Source organism: Mesoplodon densirostris, chromosome 4 (genome assembly GCF_025265405.1).
Source record: "Mesoplodon densirostris isolate mMesDen1 chromosome 4, mMesDen1 primary haplotype, whole genome shotgun sequence".
Lineage (NCBI taxonomy): Eukaryota > Metazoa > Chordata > Mammalia > Artiodactyla > Ziphiidae > Mesoplodon > Mesoplodon densirostris.
Genome location: NC_082664.1, coordinates 79650766 through 79677367, shown reverse-complemented (window position 1 = coordinate 79677367; position 26602 = coordinate 79650766). Strand labels below are relative to the sequence as shown.

The 26602-nt window shown below is 40.9% G+C and overlaps 1 protein-coding gene across 7 annotated transcripts in view; it reads right to left on the bottom strand.

Moving 5' to 3' along the window:
* FMN1 (formin 1) overlaps window positions 1–26602 on the bottom strand; it is a 411489-nt gene that overhangs the window by 216319 nt on the left and 168568 nt on the right. For all 7 annotated transcript variants that reach the window (XM_060096555.1, XM_060096556.1, XM_060096557.1 and 4 more), the window contains one exon: window positions 3239–4005. In XM_060096555.1, coding sequence (XP_059952538.1) covers window positions 3239–4005 — 767 coding nt within the window. The remainder of the gene's footprint in view (window positions 1–3238; window positions 4006–26602) is intronic.

Here is a 26602-nt window from a genome sequence, read left to right as displayed (position 1 = left end):
ATAATGTATAATAGTATAATGAATACCTGTGAAATCGTCACCCAAGGGCTAGAACATTTCCAGTGAGGTACATCCATCTATGTGCTCCTTCCTCAGCACCGCCCCCTCCCTCCCCCCGCCCCCCTTAACTTCAATTCGAAACATGAACATCTTTAATGTTAAATGCTTTTCTCAGCTGCGCTTGGGAAAGGGGATATTGGTGGGAGAAGAGAGCCAGGAAATTCTGGAGCATGCAGCCTCAGGGCTGCTGGTCTGGGCCTCAGGAAGGTTCTGGGAAGCTGAGGAGAGGATGCCTAGAGGGAGGTGATGTGACCCACAAAGCAGATTATTCAGACCCATGCCCCCATCTCCTGCACCTGTACCGCTTGGCTTCCCCTCCTAGGACTCTGAGCTCAGGTCAGTATGACTAAGTGCTATAAACCCACTTATATTCTGAAGTAAATAGGCTTTGGCAGTCAGGTTGAACACCTCATCACCATCTACAACATTGTTTCTATGGGAAAAGGCATTTCCAAAAATGAGTAACAGAATTTTGGAATACCACCTCTCAGCGGGCTGGGGGCAACTGGGCTGGTGGGGCAGTAACAAGGACTTGCTCACAATGGACCGCCTGACATCATGGCCAGCTCTTTTCTGACCACTGAACACACAGTTTGAGCTCAAAAGAAGAGGAAGAGGAAGGCAGGAGGAGGTGGGGGAGGAAGAAGTGGGGAGGGGACAGATGCGGGAGTAAGCAGGGGGGAGGGTGCAGGGGGCGGAGGAGAAGACACTTTCTCACCAGGAAGATACTTATTAGGAAGCCGAAAAGGTAGACAGATGAGGATTTCTTTCTTCCTTTTTTATTTTTTTAAACTAAATGGCTTTTCCCTATTCTAGAAACCAGGAAACAGACATCAAAGAAAGCAAAATGGCAAAAGTTAAAAACCATGTTAGTAGTGAAAAGCAATCTAAGTGGATGAGAGGCAGTGTGTATATACTAGAGAAAATTCATATTTTATTCTTAGTTCCCCAGAAGACCAAGACCAAAATTGATTACGTGCTCATTACACGAAGTGCTTACCCCTCTGGCTGTACAAAATATCATCTCCTGTCAAAGAACACATTCCATATAATTTTACTTTTGTCCATAATGAATAGTACACAGGGTCTTCAGACCATTTCAGTTTAAAAGACGTATTCATGCTCTGAGGTACAAAAACATTTTAAGGGACCCATAATAAGAGAGACTAAACCCCTGTGCTTGGAACTCAGGCTCGAGGCTGACATGTTCACCAAGCAGGGCTCTCCTGATGTCCCAGGTCAGGGAAGTTGGAACATTCATCTACTTTTCATTTTGCTCAAAACGCAATCCCTGGTGGTGGCAGGACTCCAAACTCCACATGCCATTCTCCCTCCGCCCCTGGCAGTGTCCACATTTCCCCTTTTTATAAGAACACCAGTCATTTTGGATTAGAGGCCCGCCCTACTCCAGTCTGAGGTCATCTCAACCTAACTAATCACATCTGCAATAGCCCTATTTCCAAATAAGGTCACAGTATGAGGTACTGGGGATTAGAGCACTGGCACATCAATTTGCGGGGAGGCAATTCAACCCATCGCAAAATTGAAGCCCTACACTTATGGCAAAACTAATAAGAGCTTGAGCATTCAATTGTCCTCTTTCTCAAAAGGGCCAACTATGTAAGGAGAGAAAACTACTATGATTATCTCCAGCTTGTCTTTGTTGTTTTAAACAGTGGATGAAGGGCCCACATCTCCCAGTGGTTACTGTTACACCACTGGTATGGTCTAGGTTATTGTTTGCCCATGAAGCCTTATGGGAATGAAGCTGAGGCAGGCTAGGGAGACCCAGGTGTGGAACAGCTCTGTGTGCCCTCAGAACACATACTGCCAGGGCTGACAGGTGGGCTTCATCACCCTGGAATGGCTGCACATTAATTTGAGAACACTAATAAGGGAACATGGCTGCAAATAAATATACTGAGAAATTATTTCTTAGGAAATGTCATCTGAGTCTTAAATGGGAATACTAGTACTTTAGTTAATGGTACGAGCTATTTCAGGACCATCTGGAATGGTTTTTTAACCACTCGTTTGGGAAATGTAAATATAGAGTATTATATTTAAATATAATAAATAAATAAATTTATTAAATAAATAAATGTGCCCTTAATTTTTGGTGAGAGGAAAGGGACCAAATATGAAGTATACAATCAATTTAGTTCACCATATGCTTAGTGTCAAGGTGTGCCCCACCCCTCCTAGAGTGATTTCTAGTTGCTTTCTCACTGTGAATTGCAGTTTATTTTGTTCAGTATACTGCCTTCCCCAAGCGAAATGTTATAGAAATAGAAAAATTCACCACCACATCTTGAGTTGGGGAATTAAGTTCAAAAATTTAAGTGTAAAAATCTGTTCTATATTTGCTGTTCTTTGCAAACAATGAACTTCGCACCTAGAGAGTAGTCAAGAAGCAACTCAACATCTTTCTCGTTGTCCTTTTGATGCTTTCCAAAATGGGGCAGAAGAAATCTGATCAGATCTGTTTGAATGGAAATTTCCAAGCAACCATCTCTTGCTGCCTTACAGACCCACTTTAACAACCTATGCAAATGGAAGATGCTTTTTAGCTACCTACCCACTGGCACTTTCTCTGGAGGGCAACAAGGTATAAAGATGTGAGGGCACTCAGCAGCGAGGGGTAACAGAGTTCAAGCAGAGGGAGCTGCTATTTTAAGACTCCTCTCCGACCTAAAGAGCTAATGATTCAGCTATGTCCAGTTCTTTTAATAAAAATTGAAAAATTACACCTACCTGTTGAATATACACATTATAGGGTTGATGATACCATCTAAAGACAAGACAAATAATCTAAAACTCTTCAGTGAACCTGAAGTATGGAATCAGGCTCAATGTCTTTGTGATTACTCACTAATTGCAGAGATGTTGGAGAGCCCTGGGCTCTTCTCTAGTCTGGGAAATGGAATATATACCTTCGAGAAGGGTCTGACACAGAACACATCGTTTCTCCCAGCGTCAATCCATACAGAACACAGAGAAGACCTAGTGGAGACATTCTCCTCAAAACATTCCAGCCTTGTTTACCCAAGGCATTCACTACCACATCTGAGAACGAGTGCCACACTACAAAGATGCTGAACCAACAGGAATACAACATCGCTTGTCCAAAATCCTGCAAATTCACAAGCTGAGAATGGGCCAGGGGAGTTGAGCTTACCTCTTATCACTTATTTGTATCCTAGTCCAGTACAGAGGCTTCATGGGACAACTGGGTTCGACGGCTGGCTTCCGAGGACACTGGCTAGCAGAAGGGTTGACTCCGAAGAAGAGTCCAGGAGGAGGTGGAGGCGCAGGTCCTGGGGGTGGCGGAGCAGAAGGAGGCCCCCCACTGTTGGGCGGAGCGGTGGAGTGAGGAAGTGGGGGGGGTGGGGGAGGGGGGGGAGGTCCAGCACTTGGAGGCAGAGGAGGTGGCAGAGGTGGGGGAGGTCCAGTATTCACAGGTGGTGGTGGAGGTGCCAGTGGCAAAGGTCCAAGTGCGGGTGGGAGGGGAGGAGGGGGAGGGATGGCTGCCAGTAGGGGTGGTGCGGGAGGGGGAGGCGGAGGCGTTGCCTTCTGCTGACTCGATGAGATGCTTTCCGCAGATTGAAGTGGTACACTGGTGTCTCTGCTGTCATTTGGGGGAGAGAGTTGGCTTAAAGAGGAGATATTCAGCTTTTTGGGTATTATTTGGTTACTTCTGGTTGTCCTGTCTTCACCTTCGCAGGGTTTGAGGAAAGTCTCTCTGTCTGTCTGGATGCACACATTTCTGAAAGTCTTTGGAGGGCAGTCATCGTCGGTGGAGACACACACATCCCTCATCTCTTCACATCCTCCTCGCCATCGGTGTTCTATCTCGTGTTTGAGATTTTCAATGGTTTCTTCTAGTCTCGCTGTTATCACCGCATGCTCACCCCGGATATGAAAGACTTGAAGTTCGAACTGAGCCTGTAGAGATATCAGTGGGAAAGAAAGCAAAAAATTTATCAAAAACAATTATCAGAAATAAAATATTCAATAGCATCCCCACACCACCATAGCACAAGGCCACATAAACACAGGGAAAGACAGAGACTTTCTTCTGCGAATCCAACAGGGTGTGAATTCCACCTTGTGAATTTTCCAAGGACTTAAACAGTTGGAGTAAAAGCATAATTTCATCCAATCTGAGCTCACAGGGAACAATAACCATGGATTAAGGGTAAAAGTAAAACTGTCATCTAAGAATTTTCATTGGTTTTAATATCAAATGCAAAACAAACTTTTAATAAAGATTTGAACATGCCTAGATATATCTGTTATTACTTTTGGTTTTGGAAAAAGAACAAAAAAAAAGGTTTGGAGATACTTTTGGCTAGGAGCTGCAGTTCTCACAGTTTTCCACAGAATGTCCCACCTCTGGGGTTTCCAGGCCAACACAGCAGAAAGAAAAAATTCCAGAAGAAGCTATGATGTGTGTGCATTTTTTTAAAAGTTTCCATATCAAAGCTGCCCATGATCAGTATTTTTTATAACCATTCATAATTTAGTAATAAATGCATAGAAAATGAGCTTATTAAGGTTTGCTTTTTTCTTTTCCACATACTCTATATTTTCAACTATAGTTTATATGAAGCCAGCCTTTTTAATGCTCATCTTCTCAGTTATGTCAATACCTCGAGTCTACAGTTTTTCACTTACCAGCACAAACTGGCATACTCTTGGCTATTAACTAGTCCATTTCCCAGCATTCAAAGCCATTTAGCTTACCACAGTTAACTGGGAGGTAGTCAAATTTACAATTTTATATTTGAGTTTTTCCAAAATCCAATTTAGCAGTAATTAAACATTTTTGGTGAATTTATTTAATTTCTGCCTTCCCCATCAGACTACAAACTCCACAAGAAGAAATCAGGGACAGTATCTGCCTTTATTTCTGTATCCCAGCAGCTAAAACGGCAAGTACCCACTACTGATGAGATGGATGGATAAAAACCACTGCAACAGGGCTTCCCTGGTGGTGCAGTGGTTAAGAATCCGCCTGCCAATGCAGGGGACATAGATTCGAGCCCTGGTCTGGGAAGATCCCACATGCCGCGGAGCAACTAAGCCCCTGCGCCACAACTACTGAGGCTAAGCTCCAGAGCTTGCGAACCACAACTACTGAGCCCGTATGACACAACTACTGAAGCCTGCACGCCTGCAGCCCATGCTCCACAACAAGAGAAGCCACCGCAATGAGAAGCCCACGCACCACAATGAAGATTAGCCCCCTCTCGCTTCAAATAAAGAAAGCCTGCGCGCAGCAACTGAAGGCCCAATGCAGCCATAAATAAATTTATTTAAAAAAAAAACTGCAATAGTTATATTCCATCATTGTCCCAAGAGTCTTCCCTATGGCTAATAAGACTTTCTTCACTGTAATTTCAGCCCACAAATGTCTAGAACACCAACGGGTATATAAGTACAGATCCGTTTTACATTAAAAAGGTAAAGAAATATTTTCAGTGGCCTAAGTCAGTCAAGGTCATGACACAGGAAAATTCTTCATCTTCATTAAGATAACTTTTAACTGTATTTTTACTAGTTTCACCTTTTGCTTCCTAAACCAAACCCCAAATAACTGTGGTCAGAAGAACTAGAGACAGGTTTTTCTAAAGCTGAACTTCTCATATGTGGACACGGCAGCTGCAATCCAACTCTGAAAAAATTGGCAAGTTCAGGGTACCATCTATTTCTTTGCAACGCAGAGGGTTAAGCAGCACCTGAGTTCTGGATTCAAACCACCTGGTTCACATCCTGGTTTAGCCTCTTGCTAGCTCTATGTCCTTAGGCAGGGAACACTGTGTCTTCAAGCCTGAGTTTCCTCAAGTGTATAATAAGGAAAGTAGCAGACCATCTCTAGGGTTTTTATAAAGGTAAAATGAAATAGTTCCTATAAAGTGGCAGGCATTATGCCAGGAACACTAGTTCTGAATAAATATTACTGTTGGTTACTGTTGCTAAGGATAATATTAGAGTAAGAGACTAACAGGTTTCTAAACATTCTTCAAAATTTCCAAACAATGTCAACTTTGTGGAGTGACAGGCATAAAACTAGGAAAAGCTTAAGCAGTCAGGATGAACAACGTACTACAAATACAAACGTTTACCCAAACTTTCACGAGTTCTACTATCAAATGGCTGAAAGTACTTTCATGCTTCATTCAACCCTGAGATCAAGATGACCTTTGTTTGGATGCCCTACCCATCTCCATCGCCCTCTGCCTCCCCTGCCCACCTCCAGCCACATTCCAGCCCTGATTCCCACCTTGGATTATCACGCATATTTAAATTTCATTTTAGCGACTAGTTTAGTTCTGCCACAGCAAACTAAATCTTGAATGTTGTTCCTGACTAACCTTCTTCCAAGCAGGTTAACAGTCAGGTAATATTGATGAGCCAATAATTGCACTTAATCTTCAACTTCTCAATAATATGAAAAAGTTGCAAAGACATGTTCCACAGAAAAACTTTCCTTTTATCACACAACTGGACTGTATCTACACAAAGCACCCCACCTCTCCTGCTTTCCACCTCTCAACCAATGACCTTCTGAATCTGCTGAATCTGATGTATACATCTATATATACCATTCTGGTGGCTCTGTAATTTATTGTTTAGCGTGGTGGGTACAGCACAAATTGGTTAGGTTACTTAACCTCTCTAGACCTCAGTTTTCTTATAAGGAAAATGGGGGTAATAACAGAACCTACCCTGCAAGGCAGTTATGCAAAGTAGATGAGTTAATACATGTAAAACTACACATAGAGGAGTGTTTAGAACACAGGAGGTGCTACAGACGTTTGCTGCCATTATTATTTTGTCTCTTGGCTGCCTGACACATCACCTGCTTTCGGCTCTCAGCATGTTCCCCAGCACCAGGCTCTATCCATTTAAAGCAAAAATAAAGATGTCAAAATCCATTTTTAATCCCTTCTAGCTGTCGCCCTTTCTTTCTCACACTACCTCTTTTTCTTCACAACAGAGTTTTGTCTCGTTTTGTTTTGTTTTTTTTTTTCTTTTTGCGGTATGTGGGCCTCTCACTGTTGTGGCCTCTCCCGTTGCGGAGCACAGGCTCCGGATGCGCAGGCCCAGCGGCCACGGCTCACGGGCCCAGCCGCTCCGCGGCACATGGGATCCTCCCAGACCGGGGCACGAACCCGTATCCCCTGCATCGGCAGGCGGACTCCCAACCACTGCGCCACCAGGGAGGCCCTCGTTTTGTTTTTTTAAGAAAACACACAACTCTTGCTGCATCTATTTTCTTATCCATGCTTCCTTTAACCAATGACAATTGGTTTCTGCCCCCACTACCTTCTTAAAACTCCATGATTTGAGTGTTACGTCTGCTCAGCACTTTTCAGGGATTTCCGCCCTCAGCTGCATTGTTAAACTTGACTGCTGCCTTGCCTTGAAATTCTCTGCTTCCCTGAACTTCGATACTCTCTCCACCCACCGCAATTTTCTTCCTATTTCTTGGCTCTCTCCAGGCTATCTGTGGACTCCTTTTCCTCCAGTCATCCCTCAAATGTTGTTCTCCAGGTATGTCCCTTGACATTTCATCCTCACACTACACAATCTCTCTCGGTCATCTTGTGTACTCATGAGGTAAATTACACTCATTGACTATATACTGCAACTTCCAAATTGGTATCTTAAAACCATAATAATTCCAACTATCCTCTGGAACTGTTCTACCTGAATATTCTTAATCAGCCACCTCAGACTCAACACGTCTGAAAATGAACTCATGATTGTCAAACTTCAATTGCCTCCTCCTCTGAAATTCTTCTTTGCAATTAATAGCATCATTATCCTCCCAACCCATCACATCCAGAAACCTGGATATCATGCTGGATTCCTTGCTCTCTCTCATTCCCAACATATTACTTATCAATGAGTTTCATTAATTTCTCTGATTCATTCCTTTCCGTCTACCCCCACTGCCTCAACTCTTCACTGGGTCCTTCTCTACCTGGACAGTGGCACAAGCCACCTCACTAATTTTCCTGATTCCAGTTTAGCCACATTGGTTCCATGATGATTTTTTTTTTTTTTTGGCGGTACATGGGCTTCTCACTGTTCTGGCCTCTCCCGTTGCGGAGCACAGGCTCCGGACACGCAGGCTCAGTGGCCATGGCTCACGGGCCCAGCCGCTCCGCGGCATGTGGGATCTCCCCGGACCGGGGCACAAACCCGTGTCCCCTGCATCGGCAGGCGGACTCTCAACCACTGCGCCACCAGGGAAGCCCCCCTCATTCATTCTTTATCTGTCCATATGTAACAGGGAAGAACAAATCTGACTTCATAGTAGATCTATTCCTTTTGCTTTCACCTTTGGGCTTTGTTGCACATGCTTAGTCATGCTGGCTCTGCACCTTTTATAAAAGAGTGTGGCCTACAGCCTGAAATATACAGGATAGCCTATTCTCAGGGCTCTAACCTTTAAGAGTCCATTCATGTGGAGATAAAATTTTCAGAACAGAGAACGGCATTTGTCTGTTGGAGGTTTACAGGAACATCATGACCTGACCTGCATGGACAGCTGCAAGAACAAAGGATTCCGACACCAAGGAGTTTGCAACAACTAATCATGCCCCTCCCTCATCTTGCCTTTAAAAGTGCTTTGCTGAAACCCTTTGGAGAGTTTGGGGCTTTTGGGGCACAAGCCACCTATCTCCTTGCATGTCCCTGCAATAAACCTTTCTCTGCTCCAAACTTGTTTGGCACCACTGTGTGTCGGACACACTAACTTGCGTTCAGTAACACGTATCTTGTCAATTATTTCAAATTGTTCCTGGCTCTATTACAAATAGGCATCTCAAATCTGCACATATCATGAATCAAGCCTTCAGGAAAGTTATTTTTTAACACTATTTTACACTCCACTTCCTGTTAAGTGCCACTTCTACTTTGCACATGGAAATCATATATTGTTTTCCCTCCTTTGTCTAGAGCCATAACTAGAAGGACTGTTAACGACTTGATGAATAAAACACAGAGAGTAGAACTTTCTGTTGAATAATCACGTACCCCCAGGCAGGACCCTGGAAATCTTTATGGAATGTCAAGCCCAGACCCTCACAGCCGAAATTACAGATAAGGCTGAATCAAGGGAACATAATGCTTTTAAACCCTATTGACTTTCTTTTCAGTTTCCTTTACTTTCACATTGAACATGGTGCTTGTACACGGTATACAAAACAATTTACAAACCTTCCGATCATTTTTAGATAAACGTTCTTTAGGACATATGAAACATTATGAGTTTCCCTCTCCCCAAACCTCCCTGCTAAAAATCTGTTTTTCTGCATTCACCCCAACATATCATTTGAAAGGAGACAGGTCTAAAGTTTTGACATCTTTCCAGCCTGCCCCAAGTTTTATCTCCAGACTTCATCTAAATTTTATCTATCTCCCTTTAGTTTTAACTTGATTGCTTCTATTGCTTTCATTTTTAATCACATCCTCTTCCCACCTGCAATAGTCTGTCTATAGTCTATATCTATCTCCTTCTAAGCAATATGCAAATTCACAGTCTTTAAGAGAGCAATCATGGACTTCCCTGGTGGCGCAGTGGTTGAGAGTCCGCCTGCCGATGCAGGGGACACGGGTTCGTGCCCCAGTCTGGGAAGATCCCACATGCCGCGGAGTGGCTTGGCCCATGAGCCATGGCCGTTGAGCCTGCGTGTCAGGAGCCTGTGCTCCGGAATGGGAGAGGCCACAACAGTGAGAGGCCCACATACCGAAAAAAAAAAAAAAAAAAAAGAGAGCAATCATAATTAAACCACTCTGTTCCAATCACCCTTTTCCTTGATTGACACTGTCTTTATCTGTTTAATGTAGTGGTTCTCAGCCTGTTCCCCGTCAGAAACACCTACAGCACTTTGTAGAAAATATTGACGGGCAGGACCATCTCAAAAGATAATCATTCAATTGGTCTGAGATGGTGGTGCCCTTGCACTGGTATCCTTAAAGCTCCCCAAGGGATTCCAATGGGTAGCCAGAGTTGAAACCAACAGTAACTGTTCTTAATCTTTATTCTGCTCCAAACACAGCTGAGATAGTATGGCACTACAATATTGGTAGAATTTTTTTGGCAACGACTTTTAACTTGGGTCATTCCAGAATCGCCAAAGGAACATGTGTTATTTGAAAAAGCCCCTTGCTAATTCTGATATATCCCTATGAGGGAAATATCCCTTCATTACCCATATTGAGAACAGTTGTTTCATGCAGCAGAGAAGCCTACATTCTTTTCATGATACTCATGGCTCTTCAAAATCTTCCCTCTGCTTACTTTTCCAGATACTTCTTTATACTTTCCCTGTGTTGCACCAGTACAGATTCAAACATCCCATCAACTCCCACATCTTTATGTTTTTGCACATGCTGTTTCCTCTCTGTAAAACACCCTTTCTCTCCATTTTCACCTAGTGAAAGCCCCGAAGGAAAACTCACTCCATCGCAATTGAGCCTTCTGGCTTAAACTTTCCTTGATTCCTCTTGACAAAAGTTTTCCTTTGACTTTGTTGCCAAAGAACTTTCTAGGTTTATGTTGCATTACAGTCATTTATGTTTATCTTCTTTGCAAATCTAAAAGCTCCAGGCAGTTGGGGACCATGGCTTATTCATGTTTGAACTTCCAGAACACTGCACTCTGCTTAGTTAGTGATCCACAAATGCTTATTGAATTCTTTCTTTAGCTTTAAATATTAAGACTTCCTTGTGCCTCTGTATTACCCACCCAACTAGACTCAAAGTTCCAAGAAAATGTAAAAACAGAGAGACATGTGGTCCCCTTCCTCTTTGATAGGCCTAAGCACAACATGGACTATGAAATTTCATTGTTGTTATTACCTAGAAAATTCAGTGTGGGTATTTCTATAAATTAATGTTGATCCTTAAATTTTAACAATTTTAAAATATTTGGTGTGGATAAGTGTTCTCTCCACAATAAGCTTAAAGGCTATTCCCATAAGCATAGTAAACTATGCAGTAGGACTGAACCATATTTGTGATCCTAACCTGATTAGGAATTGGGCTCTAGGAAACTCCTGCAGCCTCCTCAGGGGCTGGTGCTCCCTTCCCCTACAAAATCCTCATTATTTTTTAATATCCTCCACATTACCACTGCTCAGAGATATCATCGCAGGAACACATTGTCCTGAAGCCCAAGCAATAGATGGAGACTTTGCTTGTCTGGTCCCCACAAATATGCCTGTTGAAAAGAAGGTGGAAAAGTGCCTACTGATGAAAGACAGCATACCGGTGCCAAGCACTGTGCAAAAAATCACCCATCAGCATTTTGTTGCTACGAACATTCTCTCCCAGTGGTGCTGCCAGGGGCCATTAAAAATTCAGGTTATCTGCTGTACAACTTGAGTAAGTCAACCTTTTCCAGGGACTCTTCCAAATTCTAAATTCTTAGGTTGGGGAAAGCAAGACAATTCCAGGGGACTGCACAGAAGGTCCTCACTTCAGGAAAGTTCTAAAATGCTAATAATTACCACACCCAAGACTTTACCATATCTCTTTCTCTTCAACTTCCTAGAATACAGATAGCTCTGCTCATGAAAGCTTCATAAGGACGCAAAGCATAGTATCATCTAAGCCATGTAAAGAAAGTCCTAGCTCTCATTATGAATGCAAATCAACACAGGTCAAACAGACTCATTAAGGTACTCTGAAAACACACCAGTGGTTCAGTATGCAGTTCAGATAAAGTTGGGCATTACTTCTGAAATGTGATACTTATTCCAAGGATTCTGAAATATACTTCAAAAATAAGCAAATAGAGTTATGGACAGTCATCCAAGGAAATAGTGGGGAAGTAAAAGAGATAAATCTTTGAAACCTGTACTGAGATTCCTAGCTGGGAAACAAAACAACACCTGAGGGTGGCCAGAGTGCTTTTGTGACACAGAAGAAATAAAAGCATGGAGGATTCTGATAATGTTTTATTTCTAAGTTATTAATATCACTAAATTTAGTGTGAGTCAGAGAATGGATATACCTTGGGATATCTATGGAAATGATTTTCAGGCTTTATTTTTTCCAGAAAGTAATTCGAAACCTAATAAGCAAACCCAAGACTGCATACTTTTAGGCAAAGAGCCAACATACTAATTCCTTCTCTATTAAGAGAGAGGACTTGGCATTTTATGTTGTATTGTTATTGTCACTACTGAAGCTACAGCTAGCCCAGTGAGGTATGTACGACCCATTCTAGAGTACATGTGAGCTTAGAAGCAACAGATGGTAAGACCTGGCCCTTAATACTGTGACAAACTGAGGTTCTTCAAGTAATCACAGCAATCACTTTACTACTTCTTTCTCAGTTTACTCACTGTCTATGAGGGGGTCACCATCCTATGGCCAAGGCCGATCTGTACACTACCATCATTCTGGAAACTGTGAAGCAGATTCCCCAATTAGGTTTGCTTCACGTATTCCCAACTTTGTCTTTTTCTTTTTTTTTTTAATTGAAAAGGGGTAGGAAATGAAAAAAATATTAGATAATTTAAATAGCATCATCAAATAGGAGCAAGTGTCGGGGGCTAGTTGTTGAGTTCTTTCAGGTGTTAAAAGCAAAATTTATGTCTAAGACTCTAGGATTATTGATTAGAAAAATAGTCTCCACATCTTTACCAATGAAACAGAAAGCTCTCTGCTCACAAGAAGAGGTTCAGGGGAATGATTGTGACAGATATCCTACTTGTAGGCTTACTCTGCATAGGGACATTGTCTGAACCAGATAGACACTGAACGAGTCTTCTCTATATCAAAGTGAGATGAGACTCTGGTCTCTCTACCATCTAATAGTCAAACAAGCTTTAATGAGCATCTACAATGCACCTGATCTTGCAAATACATATAAAGAAACAATCCATACTTTGAGAGGCTCATGTTCCAGCTGAGAAGAGGTATTTGTGAGTTGTTTCTAATTTTCAGAACAGCTAAGCTGCTGTGGATTTTATACTCTTACTCATACATGACTTTTTCATTGACGACTGAAGAAAACCAAGGACCATACAGGCCGATTTGTCCAGCAAAGATATCCCCGGTTGTCTGTGTTGCTTTCATCATCCACTAATGAGACACTCCAGGCCCACTCATATCTAACCTCCCTGAATATATTTTCATTAGTAAGCAAGGAGGTATTTGGCTTCCTACCTTAATATTTCAACAAGTGACAGATGATGTGTGCCTAGGCCACAATCACCTTCTCCCGGCCACTTCTAGTCTTCCCAGGGATTAGTCACTTGATAAATCTGCAATTGAATGGGTTTTAAATTATAGGCTAATCAACAGGGAAAACAAACAAGAGGTTTACGTGTTTTTCATTAAGATCTGGACTCTGGCCTAGGACGCCTCCTTTGGAGGAAGCTAGAAATTTCCAAAAATTGCTCACCTCAGCCAAGAGGCATACTCATTATACAAGACATAAGTTGAGATGCCAGAAAAGGGCTCACAAAATTGAGTATAATCTTCATTTCTCTAAGTAATGGACCCAAGGAGAAATATTTTCTGCTCCAATTGGAGAGGCTAGGTCAAGTTAATGGAAAAAAAACACTAAAATAGTAATCAGAATGACTGGATTTAGTTCAGCATAAGACTTCTGTATGACCTTAAATTTGCTTCTTATCTCTGGCTATTTTCATTTGTAAAACAAACAGGTCAGAAAAAGATCAGGAGGCTTACTAACCAGGTTTCTAAGGATCCATGGAGGTGTGAGCAGTTCTGCAAACAATTTGTTTTGTTATTTTAAAGGGATGTTTAACCTTATAAACAACAAATTTAAAAAAATACATATGGTTACACCAAAACCTACATATTTGGATACCACCAGCACACCTAGTACTAAGGTACTTAATTTTGGGGATTTCTTTGTTTTTTAGTCTTTGAAATATAAAGTTTTCTCTGACATCTTTCTGAATCTATTCAGATGTTTTGAAAATGGTTTCACTGATCAGGAAAGTTGTAACTCTGCACTGGTCTCTTTCCTTCCTTCCTTCCTCCCTCCCTCTCTCCCTTCCTCCCTCCCTCCCTCCCTTCCTCCCTCTCCCTCCATCTGTCCCTCCGTCCATCCATCTGTCCCTCCCTCCTTCCCTCCCTCCCTTCCTTTCTTGTTTTAAATTCAGGTTTGTACATATACATGTAAGTATATTCTACAGCACATGTGCACCATATTCAACTGTGCACAGCCAAGGCTCAGGCTAATCTGCTCTGTGCAGGGCCCTACCCTGGCAAAACAGTCCATTGTTCAATAACAAGCACATGAATGGGCAGAGTAACAGATGATTTTAACATTTAATTTTATACTTGGTGCTTTTTGACAGAGTGATGTTTATGATTAAAACTAATTCCAGCAGTTCTTAATTGTTAACTGATTCAACTGTAAAGTAAAAATTTCCTACAATTCATGTTTCAATCTTCACAATTATTTTAATTGAATACAGCCCTAGGATAGTAAGGGAAAATTTTTTTTTTCCAAAAACTGATTCCATTTTTAACTAGTTTGTAAAATGTGATTTTTGAGACTTTTCTGTTAGTAAAATAAAATTTAGAAAGTAATGGGATGCTGTGGCTAATATAAGACTCAACATTGAAAACCCCGAAATTCAAATTCGTGTTCAAATTTTTGCGGAAAATATCTGCAAACTACGTATCTGACAAAACACTTGTACCCAGAACATAGAACTCCGTTAAAATGAAAATAAGAAAACAACCTCCCCCTTCCAAAATGGGCAGAAGATTTGAATGGACAGTTCATGAAAGAAGATACACAGATAACACATAAGCTCATGAAAAGATGCTCAACGTGATTAGTCATTAGAGAAATGCAAGTTAAACCTCAACGCGATACCACTTCATACTTATTGGAAGGGAGAGAGGGAGGAAGGAAGGAGAGAGGGAGAGGAAAACTGACCCATCTGACAACGCCAAGTGCTGGGGAGGATGTGGAGCAACTGGAACTCTCAGTTTGCAAATGGGAATGTAAAATGGTACAGCTACTCTGGAAAACAGTTTGGCTGTTTCTTAGAAAGTTAGATATACACTTGTCATATGACCCAGCAATCTCACTGCTAAGTATTTACCCAAGTGAAATAAAACCGTATGTTAACATGAAAATCCATATGCTAATTTTTTTAGCAGGCTTATTTTTAATCAACTGTGATGGTTAACTTTACTGGGACGTGGGGTGCTCAGATATTTGGGCAAATATTATTCTAGGTGTCTCTGTGAGGGTGTTTTTAGATGAGATTAACAACTGAATCAGTAGCCTGAGTAAAGCAGATTTGTTCTCCCTAATGCAGGTAGGTTTTATCCAATCAGTTAAAGACCTGAAAAGAACAAAAAGGCTGACTCTCCTCCTAAGAAAAAATTCCTCTTGCCTAAACGCCTTTGAACTGAGGAATTGGCTTCTTCCTGCCTTGGGACTGAAACATCAGCATTGGCTCTTCCTGGGCCTCAAGCCTGCCGACTCACCCTGCAAATCTTGAGAATTGTCAGGCTCCATACCTGTGTGAGCCATGCCTTATAATAAATCTCTTTCTTATATATACACCCTATTAGCTCAATTCCTGTGGAGAACACTGACTAATAATACATTGCCCCAAACTGAAAGCCACCCAAATGTTCTTCAACTGCTTAAAGGATCAACAAACTGTGGCACGTACACAAAGTGGAATTCTAATCAGAAACAAAGGGAATGGACCACTGGTAGATCCAACAACATGGATGAATCTCAAATGTATTACGTTAAGTGCAAGAAGCTGGACTCAAAAGGCTACATACTGTATGATTCCCTTTATATGACATTCTGGGAAAGTCAAAGCTATAGGGGCAGAAAAAGCATCAGTGAATGCCAGGGTTCTCAGTTCAAGAAAGGAGTTGTCGGACTTCCCTGGTGGTGCAGGGGTTAAGAATCCGCCTGCCAGTGCAGGGGACGCGGGTTCGAGCCCTGGTCCAGGAAGATCTCACATGCCGCAGAGCAACTAAGCCCGTGAGCCACAACTACTGAGCCTGTGCTCTAGAGCCCGTTTGCCACAACTACTGAAGCCCGCGTGCCTAGAGCCCGTGCTCCGCAACAAGAGAAGCCACTGCAATGAGAAGCCCCCACTTGCTGCAACTAGAGAAAGCTCGCACGCAGCCATGAAGACCCAACACAGCCAAATATAAATAAATAAATAAATAAATAAATTTTAAAAAGAGAGGAATTGTCTTCCAAAGGACACAGGGGCATTTTCTATGGTGATGGGAACATTCTATGTCTTGATTGTGATTTGGTTATGTGACTGCATGCGTTTGTCAAAACTCATACACTAAAGAGTGATTTTTATTGTATGTAAAATTCTATCTCAATGAAAAAAAGCATCTTGAAGATTGACATAATAAGTCATATACACACATTTCTACAAATTTAAAACTGCAAAATAAATACATTATAAACAAAATGTCACTTATCAGTTGGACTTCCAAGCAACATTTTATTTGTAACAAAATGTTTCTCTTTTGAGAAAACACATGTCAACAGACAGTAGAGTGAAATGAGTCCCTGAAACGCCCAAAGAGGTGCCTAGGTCTTAACAAGACACATACGTCCAAATTCCCCAAGATAAAAGTCTAACTTTTCTCATCGATGTTATACAATTTTCACCTCTGTGGCCCAATTTCCAGAGCTTTCTCTCCCTAGGTCAGGCGATGGGGTGGGGTGAGTGGTGGTCACCCAAGATGGCACAGCCACGTTCAGCAGCATTCTAACCTTGTAGCTGTGTGAGAACGCGGCCAGAGGAGAGTAAATGACTGAAAGTTCACAGCGTTAGGTAGGATGTTACAGTGCCTTGAATACTGTGATGTCTCATTTCTGCCCCTTTCTCCTGGTCTACCTTCTATCCCATTACTTACTTATAAGAGTCTTATTTTCTCATTATAGTTCATTAATAAGCACTTCCAAGGGAACAGGGTTCTAAATTTTTACTTCTGTAAGGAAAAAGGACTTAGCATCTTCTATTCCCAGGCCAACATGAAGAGTTTTCTTTATGAGTGTTTTTCATGAGCCAGTCTCTAAAGCAAGGATCAGAGTATTGGGTTAAAAGTGTTGCCTTGGATTTTCATTTTCTTTTAAGCAAAAGATTGATCTATTTTCTTCTTTAGTTGCAGAGATACCACCTATCAAAAAGAGAGTCTGTTCCACAGTGCAATTAGAACAGTTTCCTCCTATACTTACTGGGTCTCCAAGACACAGGAGGCCTATTATTCCATCAATGTTTGTAAGCTGAAGATCACCCTTCAGGTTCCTATTCTATAAAATGAGGATGATATTACCTGTCTTGCTTCCTAATATATTTTTCACGGTAAGTGAAAGAAACTCAGAATAATGTGTTCAGAACAAATTAAGAAATACTCTGACTAAAAAACATTACAGAGTTTATATAACATAAGATAGAACTAACAGCAACTAGTTGGGTTTACAGCGCACTGTCAGCTGGAAACTACTAACATAACCCATATGTCTCCCCATGTATAAGTTTATATGTACGTTTAGATGGTGGCCTTAGAGAACAGAGTGTACATGATGTGGTTAAATAAAAGTCAACCTTTCTTCTTAATAAACTGCATTAAGTGGGATCCATCTACCACGAGAATAAACATCAAAATAAACTAGTATTGTATCATACAACAAAAATTAGTCTATCACTTATGTATTAATACAAGACACACTGATGCTTATGCCAAGATTTTTCTCAATTTTTTTTAACATATTCATTGATAGGTACCTCTTTTGCCTTTTTACCCCTACGTGAAAAGTGCTCAAGTACTCCTGTGTTTTCACACCTACCCAATCCCCTCCAATAAAAGTCAGAATAATTGCCTTAAGTCTGCCCCCTCCTCAAGAAAAAAAACTCCTATTATGTTCGCTGACAAACAATGCTCTAAAAGCTTTGCAGCTACCTGCTGTCTTTACATCTTTGTCATACCCTTTGTGTAATTTGTCAAAAACCTGGTTTAGGTTGCCACCATTTTACTGAAAATGCTCACAAAAATCACTAAGGGCTTCCTAGGTTACCCAGTTCAGTGGATTTGTCCTCGTTCTTCCTTTGTGACTCTCCAGCTGAACTTAAAAATGGCCTCTCTTGGGCCTCCCTGGTGGCGCAGTGGTTGAGGGTCCGCCTGCCGATGCAGGGGATACGGGTTCGTGCCCCGGTCTGGGAGGATCCCATATGCCGCGGAGCAGCTGGGCCCGTGAGCCATGGCCGCTGAGCCTGCGCGTCCGGAGCCTGTGCTCCGCAACAGGAGAGGCCACAGCAGTGAGAGGCCCGTGTACCACAAAAAAAAAAAAAAAAAAAAAAAAGGCCTCTCTTGCCTTCTCTGACTATACAGCTCCCTGGTCTTCGTTCTACCTTTGCAATTATTATGCCTACCATACTACCTTCTCTCCCTCTTTCATCTTCTAAATGTGTCAATTTTATGAGGACTCATGTTTTTGTCTCTCTTGTTCACCAGTGCACTCCTAGAACCATGAGTACTGCCTGGCCTGTGGCACTCAGATAGCTGTTGAGTGAATGAATGAATGACTTTTTCAGGATCCCTAACTGACTCTTAGAAGTCCCTAAAGCCATTGTGCCTATGACAGCTACATTCAGTGAGCAAAAGGGAGACAAGGCGGAGGAACTATTGAGTAGTACCTAGGCAGAGCCTGTTACGTATATGACAAAAAACTCTCCGATTTGTATAATTATTGCTATTACCCCTCAGCAATGTTCTAGCTGATAAGGGCACAGCTGATGGAGACCACGTTCTTTCCAACAAACCTCATGAAATCCTAGCACTCATAAGTCTGACATTACAGGTCCATCTCCGTTCAAACCTGGTAACTTTGTTTCATTCAGTGGACCTCCAGACTGTTATCATATAATACACACAGGGCCTAGATGAGAGCTGACAAACAAACTGACCCCAAATGAGTCAAAACAAACATTCTACACCAAAGGCATTCATAATGCTATCACTGTGAATACCCATACTATTATTGGTAAGGGTTTTTATAGCTCCAAACAAATCTCCATTTCGAAATAATTGAGGAACCCACAAACATGTTTTATTCCATGTGTATCCAAGAGTTATGAGTTATTTTCTAATCTTCCTTCACTGGGACACACACCAAAATGGATGGAACAGGGTCCATAGAAATCCCTTGATCAACAAAAAGAACCTTGAAATAGCATCCATAATAATGTGGGTGACCAGTTTATTCTTTATAATGGCTAGGCTTTTTTTTTTTTTTTTTTGAGTTTCTGTCTATATTCGGCCCTCTGTATCTGCTCATGGATATGGAGGGCTGAGTGTACTATCCCAGTTTCTACAAGGGACTTGAGCATCTGCAGATTTTGGTATTTTCAGGGGGTCCTGGAACCAATCCCTCAGTTACTAAGGGTTGACTGCATAAGCAGTCAGGCTTGCAGAACATCTCCAGTCACAGATCTATCTAGAAAGCAGCAGACATTTCTAGAGCTGTGCTTTCTTCATTTGGAACATGTACAGTTGAGGATGTAGATGGGCTGACAGCCGTATGAGTGACAAAGTTCATCCGTAGCATCTAAGCTCATAACCTTGAGAGCAGAGAGACCCAAAATAATGGTCCTTTTGAGTAACTAGAGAATTCTAAAACTCCACACAGGAGGTTTCCTGACCACAGGGCATCAATACCCATCATTTTTGGAAAGCTTTGGCAAAGTATCGCACTGATTTATTTGAGCTCACAAAGATCTGATGCAATATTTAAAAACAGATCTCTTCTTCGTGTAAACACGAATTAAGAAAAATGTAAATCCCCCATCTAGGTTTATTTTTTTAATATGGATTTTAATTATATATTTAGAAATCTGGAGCGCTCAAAGCCTTAAACAGTTAAGATAATAAATGGAATTTGGCAGAACATTTGTTCTGATTACTAGATGTTTAATGATACTTGGAACGTCAAGATGCATGTGAAATTACACTCAAGTATGATGCACACAAAATAACTTGGAAAGGATCAGATCTCATTTTGACTTGATTCTTTTCTCCTGGAATACAGACAAACCACATTCTTGTTTTCTTCCTGCCTTCTCCCCCTTAGATTAAACTGTATTACTTTTGACTGATACTCATCTCTGTAATTTGCGCTTTTTGAAAGGATAATTGTTACAAGAATTACATTTTCAGTTTTTTCCAGTAATTGGAAGATGTAACTTTAAATCAGTAGTCTTATTTCCTAGCTGATCAAACATGGAATGTAATTCATGAATCGTTTTCAAAATAAATGTTTAACTCCTCCATGAAAAGTTTAAATGTCACTTCGAATTTAGTTTGACTCAGGTTTATAGATGGTATAATTTTCTCTCTCTAAGAATTTTTCTATTTTAAATGTTACAGCTGTCCATATTAAATGTGTGAAAAGACAGAGGCACTATTACCTCAAAAACGCATACATAATTTCTACACAAGTCATTCCAAAGTTAAATTCTAAATATGAAGGTTAATGATGCAGGGCCAGCTATATAACGTCTGTAACAGACCACGTGACTGATGCAGTGTTTCATACCATGAACATGCTGCTGTCTCCTGGAATCTATCTGCTACGAGAGCTTACACACGCCAACTTTGTGCCATGCACCCTTCGTGAAAAAAAGTGAACTGGCTCAAGTATCTACGCCAGTCATCCATTCTAAATAATTACAAACTACTCACATTCTAAATATTTAGATTACTAGGAATCTCAGTGTTGGACCATCACCTTTCCCTCACTGCACTTCAGAGCAGTAGAAGGCTTTCTGATTGCATGTCCTTGAACACAATATTAATACACATATGAAATGGATTAGAATGGCTGAGGTGTTTGAAAGGAAGGAATTTTGATTTTTATAGAGATTGACGCGAAGATCATTTTTCTTGGTCCAAATTTACTTTGTTAAACATACCCCAATCTCAGCTTGCCAAGTGTAAAAGCAAAAGCCTATTTTCTTTCGAATCATTTTCTTTTTCGTATTTTTTCTCTCATGTGTTTTTCAGATTTCCCTATCAACACAGCACAGGTAAGATTAAAAGTAGAATTAAATCCAAATATGATGTACCTATAAGGAAAACAGTGAACAGGCCAGTACTAAAAAATTGGGGCTCATAAAGAAGGAAATATTTAACTTTATTTCTGTGTGTGATTGGTTTTAAAAGCTGATGGGTGGCGGGGGGTTGTTAGCCATGCCAAACCCTCTAAGCAACACTTACAGTTTCCAGTCACAGTAATGGTGTTTTTAAAAGTCCTTTGGTATGGGTGGTGCTTGGTTGCAGGGTTTAGGGGTAAAATGTAAAATCACTCCAAGAGGTATTTCTGACAGCTGGCAGCCTCTGTGTCTACCTTTATCATTATCATCATTATTATTATTATTTTGGTAATTAGGCTGCTACTGAGCAAGGAGTGAGTGATGCTGTAGGAGTCCAATGTTTGGGTCTAGGTTATAATAATTGAACAGAGTCCATCTGCACACACTGATCCATAATAGCTCACAAACCTAGAAAATCTCATCTGAGAATAATAAAATACTCTCTCAAGCTCCTATTCATAAATCCTGAATGCAATTCTTAATCTTGCAGAGATAAAGAATGAGCACAGGAGAAAAGAGTATTAGATAACCTTCTGACCTTAAAAAGCAACAACTTAAAAAAGTTGAAATTTAATTAAATATTTGGAAGAGGTGGCCTTACTTTCCTCCAACTGATCTGTACATTCCTAAAAGAACCATGTTTAATTTTGTTCATGTGCCTTAAGATTTTGGTTTTAAACAAGCTATGTTAAATCTCAGGTAGCATATGCTCGATACCACACACCATTATGGAATACATGAGGGTTTTTCTGCCCATCTCTTAAATTGCAATGAACACTTTCTCTGCCCTCAGCAGAGCAATCTCTGTATGGCTTAAGTGACAGAGCATTGGACTGGGAAAAGACCTGACTTCCAGCCAAGGTACATCTATCAGCTGCCTTCATGGGCTTGGGCTCTATTATTGCTAGCAAGTAGTAACCAGAAGGTGAGTCTCAATGGGTGGTCAGCTTCCTTGGCTATAAGGAACCCTGTCCTGTTGGGAGCATGTTGCTTCCCTTAAGGGCATTAGGAAAGAAAAGGATGAGAAGCATTAAGCTTGATTCAAAGATCAACTCCTTCAGCCTTTCAGTCTCATCCATAAAAGGAAAGGGTTTACAAATTACCAAAAACTCAAATGTGTCCATGTTGCTTTCACATAAACTATTACAAACGATCAATCACCATAACCTGTCTAGACATATAAAGTCTGATAAATGTTCATTTAAGACAATGAGAAATAAACACCATTCTCCCAGTAGAGAGTCATAAACTTTCCAAACTGGCTTAAAAAAACCTCCTGGGAACATAGTTTTCCAACTATAGTTCTCCTACATCTCTGAATTTGAAAAATACTGCCTGTATAATCCCCCTCATTTAAATCCAGTTTCCACTACAGAGAAAGAAAAAGAGAAAACAAACCAGTGGTTAATTTATGCACTAATGCATGCATCACTGTGACGGAAGATTCAACTGTTTGCTATTCATTGAAGGTTTACATCTATCACGTGCTTTGGCACTGGGGGTTGGAAGGAAGGAAGGGGCTATAACCTCTGCTTTCATGATTATAATAGGAGAATCTGATAATTGCCTCAGTCAGGGATAAAGACCCTAAGGTTTCAGAGGACGAAGCCTTGGGAAGTCAGAGATGGTTTCATGTATAATAGGGAACACTTGCTGGGCCATAAAGGAATGGCAAGGCAGAGGGGCAGATAGTGAGCAATCGAAGCAAAAGAAAAAGGTGGAGTAATGGGAAAGTATTGGGAAAAAGCAGAAGAGAAGACTAAAGTTGTATGTTTGAATCTGATTTTAGAAAGTCTTAAATACCACCACCAAGGACTTGAACTCAATCTGATTGACAATAATAGTAGGCTATTAAAGGTGTGTAAGAGAGAGGAACAACAATCTTTAAGCAATTTATAATACAGCTTGAATATAGGAAAGATGTGATGAATTAGGATGACAGTGGCAGGGTGCTAAGGCATGAGCGTATATAAGGGACCATGGAGCTAAAATTAGCATCATTTGGCAGTCAACTACATGCAAAAGCTGAGGGTGCAGGAGTTGCCAAAGATGCATCTGAGATTTCTAGTCCAGACTTTGAGAACGGTGGATCCTTTAATTAGGGCAGCTAAGAAAAGACTGTTTTGTGTTGTGTTTATATTGTGTAGGGGGAGGTCAGAAGGAGACAAGGAGATGAGTCCTTTCAACCCTGGGGTGTTTTGCATTTTTGATGCTGAGGCTTTGGAAATTTTAAATGTGAGATATTAAAGACATTTCCCAGTCTAGGTTTTCCAGCAAAAACTAGAACTTTCCTGGAGCTGGAACTCAGGAAAACAGTTGAATCTGAGTAAATAGGTGTGAAAAGCCTTTACATAGATACAGACTTGCAGCAATAAGTGAAATCTCTCAACACAACATACAGGAAGCCAGGGAACTCAAGGCCACCTTTTGGAGAGTCGCACTTGAGGGTGCTGCAGAGGCAGGGCTGACGGGCAGCAAAGGAGATGAAGAAACACTCAGAGGAGGAGGCATAACGGAGAATTCAGCGTCTTAGATGCTGGGGGAAGAGATCAAGCATTTCAGCACTGACATTCTAGAATCAAGGCCAGTGGAGACCCAGAGGGGAACAGCAGCACTTGATGATTACTTATCTGTGGTCTCAGCTGCTTCAGTACAGGTAGCAGAAGGCAAGTGGTAGGAGAATCTGCAACATGTAACTAATGTTTGAGAACTTGGCCGCTGAGAGGACGGATGGAAACTTCAAGAAGCAGGAGTCAAGTGAAGGGATTTTAAAGTAGAGAAGAGCTGAGTATACTATTACAAATAGGGGAAGGCACCTGCCAAAAAGGGAACAACGAATGAGAGAAAGCGCAGAAGAGGTGGTAGAGGGTGACATGGAAGAGACTGGGAAGGAAAATATCAGGTGTCTCTGTTTCTTTCCCTATGTACAGCGGCCAAAGTTTAAAAAAAAAAAAAAAAAAAAAAGAGGCAAAGAAATAAGGGCATTAATAGCCTAGACACAAAGGCACTCATTCTCTATTTTCTTCTTATCTTAAAAGAAGTGCCCCCCTTTTCCCCCAGAGCTAATTCAACCTCTTGGGTCCCTGATTTCACCCTCTTCCACATGCTTGGGAACATTTTCTCATCACTTTGCTGCTCTCCAGCCAGGCTCTCTCCCCTGTACCTACTCAGGTCTCCTGTTGAAAATGCAGGGCTGCTTGGGCTGGTTCCCCATACAGTCGATGCCTAGCGCATATCTGTTCTTACTGCAGGAGAACAGCTCCACAAATATTCCCCTATAGAATCAGAGCATCACTGTGGTGAAGGTAGGATCCCCATTTTACGGGTTGTCCCAAGTCAGAGTTGTACAAAGTAGCCGGGCTGTGCCTTAAGACTGGGTCCCACTCTCAAGCCTCGTGTTCTTTCTGCCGTGCAGAGCTGTCTCTAGACACTTGTCAAGATGCCGGCAGTAGACTCTGTTTCTGTCTAAACATTACAAAGTACCTGGCTTGCTGTCAGAGGCCAAACTTTAAATGGCTGAAATAGCTTGATAGATTGTGTGAAAATTTTATGGTCCTTCCGTCAGACACCATAATTTATTGTCACATAATACACAGTTAGAAGAACCGAAAGAAACCATCCCACAAGGGCAAACAATGCGGAGGCAGTGGCCCTTTGACACGCTAAGGCCACAGGCATTATATGGATCCAATAAGAAAGCTGCTTCTATGACCGAGAAAACAACCTCTTGATCTTGCAAAATGTTTTTGGACACCTAAAGGCTCTTTTATGACTGTGGCTGATTAAAATGAAAAGCCTAAACGACTGAAATGTTCTTTTTGATGAGTTTTTGCCATGAACTATGGACCTTGTAGTCCAGTGAGATTTGAGCCCTTTGATCCTGGGCGCTCACATAAATTTAGTCATAAAACAACATTGGATTTGATTTTACTAGTGTGGCCGATGTTGCCAGATTTGTAATGCAATCTTGTTTTCTCCCCTCCTCAGTTTTAAGCCCATCCACCATTGTTTTATAGCAGAAGCAAAGGACTTTCCATTTGATTTTGGCAATCAAGCCTCAAGATTGAGCCACTACTCTAGAATGTGGGAATTCCACAGAGAAAATAATGATGCTGTACTATATTAATCAACTTTGGAATCAATGTTATTTTATGCGCTGAGAATATCAAAAAGGAAAACCCTTTTTTTGCATGAAAATAATTACAGATTTTCACTACTTAAAAGGGTTAGGAGATGATGTGGTTGAGAACTGTAAGTATGAAGCAGGAAAAATAGGATCAGACTTAGCATCCATAAATTTCCAGCAGGACTAACTGAAAATTAATTTTTAAAAAATCAAAAGACCCTCCAGGTTACTTATTGAACAGCAGACCATATCTCAGCTTTCAAATTTCATTTACCTAAAAAAAACTGGTACCTGTGGGAAAAGTAAAAATTCAACAAAACATTTGTTTAACAAAAAGACATGCAATCAATATAATGCAGAGGTTTAATTCATGTCCTTTGCTAATGTTCTAATTATTTGCCTTTGTATGTGTCTGTACCACAATATAATATTCCTGTAACTTCTAATTTTAGAAGTGAAAGTTGTACTATGAAAGGTCTCTGAGGAAACCAAAATACAAATTATTTTATAAAGACCTGTATTACAGAAGCCAACATGATCAATAGTGGGGCAGCATTATTCATTTTTTATGGACTTAAACATAGAACAGTCTGGGCTCACTTAGGAAGAACCATGAAATATTTAGTCTGTTCACTAGACCAGGAAATACTAATTAAAGTCGGATAAACAGTTTTCAGTAATTTTTTATTCATAGATTGCCTGAAGGCCGGGAAATTGCTCACCAAGATTATTCTGTAATTGACATGGGACACAAGAGTCATGAGAGGTCTCAACAATAAGGTCTAACTTAAAATGGTTACCATAGAGTATACAGGTGACTATCCTTTGGGCAATGCCTCAGGGCATTCTCAGTTGTCTCTCAATCCCTGCCTGACCCCAATGAGCATCTCAGGATATGGTCCATCCGGAGGAATGTAATTCCAGCACATGTTCACTGCCTTGCCTTTTGGTGCTAATATACTGGATTAAGCCATATGAAATTGCTGTTTTAGAGCCAAAATAGGTCAAATATCAACAATTTCATAAGACTCAACTTATAAACCCCATCCAAATTTGAATAAAGACCCCCTTTATTCTATGTTTTCTCAATTTTGTGAGAAAACTTTAAATTATGTATATTATATCTATTTGCAACAGAAAGGGGTCATGCCATATGTAGTATTAAGAAACAGAACTATATTATATACATACCCACTAACAGCTTCCAAAGACTGTATAAGAAATTGTCACCTACTTGTCGAGAAAAGTAATT